At 40.4% G+C, this 8,870-nt stretch overlaps 1 protein-coding gene across 1 annotated transcript in view; it reads right to left on the bottom strand.

The window, feature by feature from the left end:
• Nucleotides 1-8,605, bottom strand: part of ARG1 (arginase 1) — a 26,530-nt gene extending 17,925 nt beyond the window's left edge. The window contains exons 1-2 of the mRNA XM_006885025.1: nt 8,533-8,605; nt 881-953 (exon numbers count right to left, since the gene is read on the bottom strand). Coding sequence (XP_006885087.1) covers nt 881-953; nt 8,533-8,589 — 130 coding nt within the window. The 5' untranslated portion in view covers nt 8,590-8,605. The remainder of the gene's footprint in view (nt 1-880; nt 954-8,532) is intronic.
• Nucleotides 8,606-8,870: the final 265 nt, after the last annotated feature.

Genomic DNA, 8,870 nt, shown 5'->3' on the forward strand with positions numbered 1-8,870 from the left:
TTTTTTAAATATATATGAGAAGAATCGGCAATCTCCTCCCGTTTGATTCATTGCCACTGAAAACCCACTGGAAGGTCAGCTATGGGTTGGTTCCTACTTGACACGACAACATACTTCAAAAATATATATTTATCTATATACAGTTTTGCATTCACAAGTTTATCCATAGGGGTGTGAGTCTAAACATACGATGAAAAAACTTGGAGTTATTATGATTATTTTTACTCTTCATTTTACTTCACTAATAAAGATGCTTTTACCAGTAGCAGGAGTCCCTGATTAGCACATATGGGTAAGTAAGTGCTGGACTACCAGCCAAGAGTTTAGGGGTTTGGACCCTCCCAGAGACACATCAAAAGGCAAGCCCGGCAAACTGCTTCTCAAATCTCAGAGCCTCGAAAAGCCTGTGGAACAATTCTCTGCACATACAGATTGGTCATAAATCAGAATAATTGACTCAGTGGCAAATCACAATTTGCTAGTACTATTCTTCTGGTTGTCCTTGTTGTTGTTGATTGCCTTCAAGTCGAGCATGGCACATAGCAACCCTATGAAAAAAAGGCCTAAAGCCCCTCTACAACCATCAGCATTTATCCTTAGCCTTTATTTTTTAACCCCCTTAATTGCCCCTCTTCAACTTTCCTGTCCTGAGACCCAGAGCTACACACACACACACACACACACACACACACACACACACACGGGGGGCGGGGGCATCCTCTCCTCCCCATAAGCTTATTTTACAATGTATGGTCCTGAAATTACAATCAATCCTACAGTTCTGTGATATAAATGTCACTCGTGACCCATCCCAATTGACCAAGCTCTTCTTACTTCAGAGTGGGGAGTGATTCAAATTGATAAACTGGAAAAAAATTACCTTGATCTTTAAGTTTCTCTACTAGACCAGCCTTTCTCAGTACAGTAGGGCCTTCTTCCACCCCTCCTCGCGGCTACAAAGAAAACAAAGAACAAAAATAATTCAGATATTATCAGATGTCCATAACAGAAACCTTTTCTTAAACTACTCATTTGAAGAGGTCCTTTCTTTTCTTTTAGCTTCTACAGTCATATGAATGTACATTATCTCATTTCATCTTGGCAACAAGGTATATTGGATTACTTTTATGTCAAACATGAAGAACTAGAATCAGAAAGCTTATGTAATTTCCCTACAGGCACACAGCTATAAAATAGCAGAGACCAAGTGCACATTTCAACCCTTAGATTTTAAGCCTTCATCATCTCATTCCTTTAATCCATGTTCTCAATGTGTTGTGTTGGGTCTAGCCAATTTTGATTCATAGTGATCTCATGTGGAAAAAAAAGTAGGATTTTTTAGTTTGTAATCTTTACAGGAAGAAATATCTGGGTCTTTCTGTCAAGAAGTTGCTAGCTGGATTTGAATTGTCAACCTTTAGGTTAGAAGTCAAGCACATTAATTGTGCCACCAGAGTGCCTTGTTATCAACAAAGCAAATACATATTCTGTGTAAAGACATTGTGATAAATGGAAATGTAAAATGTGATGGAATGTGCTTCTCAGTCCTCAATTACTGTATGAGTTAACATGGGATTTGGACATAAATTAGAGTACCCCCAACAGCTGTTTTAGTGTAGGAATAAGCTGGTATGCAACAGAAGCAGGCTGCTTCCCATTCTGGCAGAACAGGGACGTGCCAGGGAAGGTTGCATGAAGCAGGCATCATATCAGGGGATTCTTGCAACATGAATAGGTGTTCACTAGTGAAAAGGAGGCTATAATGGAAAAATCTGCAAGCCAAGAAATAGCTTAGGCAAAGGCATCAGATGGTGGGAGAAGCCTGTGTGTGGATCAACAGGCATTAAATCCAAGGTTTTGGGAGAAAGAGAGAGCAACTGAAAGCGGAAACCAAAGCTAAACACAAACCCAGTCAATTCAAGGTTTGATCTCATTAAGCATATTGTTGTTATTAGATGCCATCAAGTCAAATATGACTCACAGTGACCCTACGTAAAACAGATCAGAAGTCTTTCCTACCGTGCACCACCATCATCTCAAATATGCTCAAGCCCACTGTTACAGTCACTGTGTCAATCTGTCTCATAGAAGTTTTTCTCTTTCTCTGACTCTTCACTTTTCCAAGCATGAAGTTTCCGCCCAAAGATTGGACCCTCTTGACAGCGTACATAAAGAATGTGAGAAGTTTCACCATCCTTGCCTCTAAGGAACACCTCGGTTGCACTTTCTCCAGGACAGACTTGTTTGATCTTTTGGCAGTCCACGGGACCACAGTTTAAGGGCATAGATTCTTCTTCACTCTTACTTATTCATAGACAAAGAGAAATAAGTATAGACGAGGAGAAATGTCTCCCGTTGTTCTTTATATATCAGAAAAAAGAATAAGAAGTCTTCTATAGTGCCCTGGCAGACTGGAAGTTTAAAAAAAAAATGCAGCTCTTTCATGCATCTTTCTGATTCCAAATCCCAAAAAGGTTTTGAGATGCAGAAAATTACTTACAATTGTCAGATATACAAAACGGCACATGGAGGTCTTCTTCTAAAGTTGAGGCTATGGCACCAAACTAGGCAAATAATTCCTCTCCAATAAAATGACCAAATAATTTGCCCCAGTTACCAGGCAAATCCTTGATCTCAAAACCCATTCGCTGGAGAGAACTTCACCTATCTTCCTGACGCGTTTTGTTTCTTTAGTCCTTCTTGCCATGGTCCTTCCACTCTCTCAGGTAGATGAAATATCTTCATTAATACCCAATATGGTCCTGCTTAGGCTCATCTTATGTATTTGGCTTTGTTTTCTACTACTGGGTTATATTCCAGATTTCTTCAAGCATGTGGTTGTTATTGTTTGCTGCCCTGTTGCAGCTCTTAGATCATGGTGACCCCGCCCCTCCAGGCATGAAACACTGCAAGGTCCTATGACCCAGGATTGAAGGTTGGACTATTATATAAGAGCATTTCAGTGGCTGAGTTTTAGAAGCAAACTATGAGCTCTTTCTTCTTAGTCCATGTTAATCTGGAAGAAACCTGCTCAGCACCATTGCTACACACAAACTTCTGTCAACAGATGGGTGGCAGTTAGGCTTGAGATACACTGGCCTGGAACCAAACCCCATGTCCTAAATAGAAGATATGAATTCTATGCTGAATCACCACTGCCTCCTCTGAAGAATTATTTTTTGTAGGATATTTAGCAGATGTTCTAAAATTGCCTGTCTGATAAAGGTGCTGACTTTCCCCTCTTCCTTTTCCTTGCATATTTTAGAGCAAACCTTAATAGATTCCTGTGACAAGACATTGACTCTCACATAGTCCTTAGAGTGCCTGCGGTGACATTGTTTACACTTTCCCACTCACTGATTCCAACAACTTTTCATGGTCTTTTGTTATTACTTGGTTTATCTGCCCACAGGTGTAAGGTCTACAGAGTCAGACCTCCTGAGGCTGCATGAGTGCAGGTTAGGAGTGCAGGTTTCAAAGTTAGACGTTGTTGTGTGCCTTGAAGTAAGAACCGACAAGGTTATAGCTGGCCCTTGAGTGGGTTCTAAGAGGCTGTAAAGGGAGATTTTGGTGGCCTAGTGGTAAAAAGCTGTGCTACAATCCCAAAAGCAAACTTTTTTTAAAAAAAATTATAATATTTTTTTAAATATTTTCATCACAAGGTTTTTAAATAACATTAATTATCAATATTTTAAATGTTAAAATATGAAATTATATATGACAATCTCCAAATATATTAATAAATGATCTTTTCAGATATTTAAGCAAACACATAATAGTTTAAAATTTTGGTGAAGGACAGAAATTTTTAAAAGCAAAATTGTAATAATATATAATCTTTTTTCCTTTTTTTATTAATTTTAATGAAAGTTTACAGAGACTTTGGATTTCCATTCATTCATTGTTGCACTTTTTTCCTTGCCCAACCTCTCCCCTCCCAGTTTGTTCCTCAGAAACATTTTTTAATCCACCAGCTGCTCTGCAGGAGAAGGATGGGCCACTCCCTCTGAAAGCCCCCTGGAGGGCCAACTATGGGTACATTCTGACTCAACAGCACGAAAACACAACAACCAACCGCATGCGAGGAGATTGTTCATCTTTATCCATCAGAGAAGCTGGTGGATCCAAAGGGTAAAATTTTCATTGGCAGAGCCCCTTTCCCTGCCCCCTGGCCACCAGAGTTCCTTTGGAACCAGATAGTCCTGTATTTTCTACCAGCTGTGTGGCTTTGAGCAAATTAATAAGCTTTTCTGAACTTTAGTTAATAAGAAAAGAAAAATTCCTACCTCAGTGTTTACTGTTACCATCTCTTTCCTGGTCTTGCAAGTTGTGAGGCAGAGTTGAAGTTCATTATCAGGAGACTACCGGCGTCAACCTTTTTTGCCCATCTGCCTTCTTATCCCACCCTCTTAACCATTATAAAATTTTTTCTTATCTAACACATTAGCATTATTTCCCCCCCCCTATTATATAACTTGGTACAGACAGCCATGGGGATTCAACAGTTAAGCGCTACCTTCTAACTCCTAAGTTGGCAGTTTGGATTTTCTCAGCAGCTCTATGTGAGAGGGACCTGGCCATTTCATCCCCTAAGTTTCAAACTCAAACTCTGTCATTGACTTGGCAGCAACTCATAGGTGACTCTCCTTTGGAGTTCCAAGACTGTAAGTCACATGCCTCTAAAATCAACTCTCTTGGTACCAGCAGCCAGGAAATTAAAAGATTAATTGCACTAGGAAAGTCTGCTGTCAGAGACCTGTCCAAAGTACTGAAGAGCAACGAAGTCAGTCGGGAGACTAAGGTGCTCTTGATAAAGGCCATGGTCTTTGCCATTACTTGCTATGCATCAGAGAACTGGACAATAACTATGGATGGTATAAGGAGAGTTGATGTCTTTGAACTGTGGTGCTGAAGAAGAGTATTGAATATACCACAGACTGCTAGGAGAACAAAGAAGGTCCTCCTGGAGAGGGTAAAGTCAGGCTGCTCCTTGGAGGCAAGGATTCTGAAGCTTCGTCTGACATACTTTGGACATGTTGCAAGGAGTTATCTGTCATTGGAGAGGGACTTCATGCTTGGGAGGATGGAGGGACAAGTGTAGGAGAGGATGACCCTCAATGAGATGGATTAATTTCGTCATTGGGTTAATGTGGATAAGTGTGTCAGAGACAGTAAGATTGGCAAGGGACAGAGCAGGGTTTAGGGCTGCTGTACATAGGATTGCTATAAGTCACAAGTGACTCGACTAGCACATAACAACAACAAGAAGTCACATGTAAGGAGAAGGCCTATCTTTTCCTCACAGGGTCCCTGGTGGATTCGAATCCCCAGAGAGGCATGATCTTTGGGTTAGCAGCACAACTCCCTACTGAGTTGTTGTTTTTGTGTGCTGTTGAGTCAGAACCCATCCACAGCTGACTCTCCAGTAAGTTTTCAGAGACAGTTAATCACGTAGGAGGAGATTGCCCAACCTTCTCCTGCAGAGCAGCTGGTGGCTTTGAACCGTGTGCAGTTGGGATTGATAGCATTGCAGCTTCTTGCCACTAGGCCACCAGAGTACATAAGCGAAAAAAGTACACCTAGAAAATTCTACCAGGGCAGTTCTACTGTATCACATGGGATCACTATGGTTAGAAAACTGATTCAGCAGAGACCCTAACAACAATAGCCTAGTGTGGACAATCTTTCATTTCTTCCTATTCTCAAAAATTGAGATAGGAATGAAATGTATCCCAGAAAAGGTCATTATTCTTATTCTGGTACAATAAGCTTCATTCCTATAGCCATATTTTAATGGGCAAGAGTTATAGATAAAAAGAAAATTATACTAAGAATGAAAAATTGACCTCAGGCTATGTTTCAGACTAATATGTCCTCCAGTGGCTGGTAGGAGTCCCTGGATAGCTGGGTAAGTGTTACCTACTAACCAAAGAGTTAACAGTTCAAACACACCCAGAGGTGTCTCAGGAAACCTACTTATATGCTTCTGAAAGAATATAGCCATTGAAAACCCTGTGCAGTATTTGGGACACACGAGTCAACAGGAGTCAGTATCAACTCTACAGCAACCAATTTACAGTGTCTATTAGAGGGAGCTCTGGTGGCTTCTTGTTGTTGAGTACCATCGAGTCAGAACCGACCCGTAGCAGATCTTCCAGCAGGTTTTCAGGGGAGTTTAATTATGTGAAAGGAGATTGCCCATCCTTCTCCCACAGACCAGCTGGTGCATTGAACCATGTGCCTTTCGGGATTGCAGTGCAGTTTCCACCATGAGGCCACGAGAGTGGTAAGGAATTGTCCTTTCAGTGAAAATGGCAATGCAATGCGGTGCAAATCTAGTCTGTGGGAGAGAGATGGACAAGCTTGTAATATATACTGCCTCTGAGAATACACTGGAGTGTCAGCTATGGGTTGGTTCCAACAGGGCACCACCACAACAAATTAGAGGGCAACGATGGTTGGGTTTTTTCATGTAGGGGACCTGAATTCAACTCTCATTCAATTCCACGTCACAAGTAACCACCACAAACTTGTTAGCAGAGACTTGCATGTTGCTATGGTGCCAAATGATTTTCAGCAGAATGTTCATTTAAGACAGAGTAGGAAGAAAAGCTTGGCAATCTACTTCCAAAAATGAGTCAATAATCAGGGGAAACACTGTGGGGAGACCATAGCAATGACCTGATCCAAAACCAGTATGGACCACATTTTATTGCCCGTAGGATGGATCCCTATGAGCTGATTCACCATAACTTGGGTCACCATGAGTGAAAGGACTGACCCAGCAGCAGCAAACTCCATCAGCAATAGGGAACTGTTATTATTAACATTGTGCCTTGGCTGAGATAAAAGGACCAAGGCCTGTTCAGTCTGCTCTCTCATTTCCTTTTCTTGTCTTCTTTTTTCCCCAGTTATTCCCTCACTACCTTCTTTTTTTTTTCCTTACACTTATTCATGGTACTTTTCAGACAATGATTTCAATTCCATCTTTGCTACAACTAGTTTCAGAAGTTTCTGAAAAGAAATAAACCATCAACCCTCAAAGCCCATTGTGATTGAGTGGATTTTGAGTCAGTGCCACCTTAGTAAATGCGTTTGTTGTTACATGACCTTGGGTCAGAATCAACTCATAGCTGACCCTCACGCAGGTTTTCAGAGACTGTAAATTGCACAGGAGGAGATTGCCCATCTTTCTCCTGTGAAGTGGCTGGTGGATTTGAACTGCCTGCCTTTGAGTTGGCAGGTTTTCCAGGTTCATTCCAGTACCAGAAGGAACCAGAGTCAGCTCTGTACCGATGTGTTCTGGAAAAAATTTTGAAGGAAGTCAGAACTATTTACTGAGTCCAAATGTAGTTTGGGTCTCTAGCCTCAGATCTCTGCCACATTTCTTTTTCAATGAAAAGCCAGACAGGAAAACAAAAGTTCAAAACTAAAGAGACAAAACACTGACTACCTAGGCAATGGGAATTCAGTGGGTCCCAGGGAATGACCCATTAAAACAAAACAATAGCCAAAATCTATAGGAGTTTCAACTAATGTATTATCTTCTGTTTTATTTCTTATACTTTTAGTACAAACTTACATTCCTAAGATTTTATGAGGTCTCTTTCTTTCTTTTTTTTTTTTAAGATGGTACAAGACTAAACATGAGTTTATTCTGTTGTATGTAGAAGGCCATCATGCTTGGATGGGTGGAAGGTCAGGACAAGAGAGGAAGGCCTCTGATGAGGTGGACTGACATAATGACCATGACTGTGACAGTGGAGTCAGGACTTTCATAGATCATGAAGGTAACTCGGAGCTTGCTTTACTTTTGCCAAAGCAAGTGTGTCTGAGCAGGGGAGGGGAGAAAAAGGTGTATATTTAAATGCTACTGGGATTAGGGGGGTTACCAGCATGGTTTTAATGCACAGCCAGGTGAATCTGTGAGTTTCATAAATCCATTGATCCTTTCAATGCTGACAAACACCTATTTAATAGGATTTTCTTTTTCCTTTCCCCCCTCACATAGAGGTGCATAGAATATTTCACCTAGCACTTAATCTGTAAACTACAAGTTTTGTGGAATCAGTAAAGCCTTCAAATGATTTATGACATTGTATGAAGCAATAATACTTATATTATCCAAGTTAAAAAACAATTCTGAAAGTCCCTCAGAATGTTTGACACTTTGCTAGGCATGACTTGGACAAGTAATGATTTTCTTAAAGTCCTTCCCCCTCACACACCCCCTCAAGAGAAAACTGCTCTAAAAGAATAAGTGCAATGTGGAAGTAGCCTATTTCAATACAAATAAGTGCTTTCCTTTACAAAAACCTCAGGAAAAAATTGGAAGATTAAAGTATAATTGGGATTGGCATGACCAGGGACCATATGAATAAATTTATTTGTAACCATCATAAAAAGGATTTTAAAATAATATATTCTTTGCTATAATCAAATTGGATCAGACAAGTAAAATAATAGTTTCTAATAACTTGGTAATTTTGAGTAAATTCCAATTATTAAGAGCCTGGAGTGCTTTGTACTCACCTGGCCCTTTGAGAAGGGAGCTCCCACAAGCCCTATGTTGATGGACTTTGCACTCATCCTCTGACACGTCTCTTTGCTGTGTGGCAGTCTCCCTCTGCAGCCCTTAGTGATAGAGGGCACACATTTTCCCCCATTTATAATTGGATTGAATTTGTTTACCTTTATTCTAATGAAGGATACTGACTCCACCTACTGAATAATGGTACAAGTCAACAGAAAGCCTTGCAAAGTTGCTCATACATGAAGTAAATATAATTCCTGTCAGTCTAAGTCTCTAATTAAGAGACCATTATTCACTTGGCCAATTTACACCCTTCCATTTTTATTTTTTTTAAAAC

The sequence above is a fragment of the Elephantulus edwardii genome, unplaced genomic scaffold, assembly GCF_000299155.1.
Source record: "Elephantulus edwardii isolate Elephantulus edwardi_28Jun2011 unplaced genomic scaffold, EleEdw1.0 scaffold00039, whole genome shotgun sequence".
NCBI classification, from domain to species: domain Eukaryota; kingdom Metazoa; phylum Chordata; class Mammalia; order Macroscelidea; family Macroscelididae; genus Elephantulus; species Elephantulus edwardii.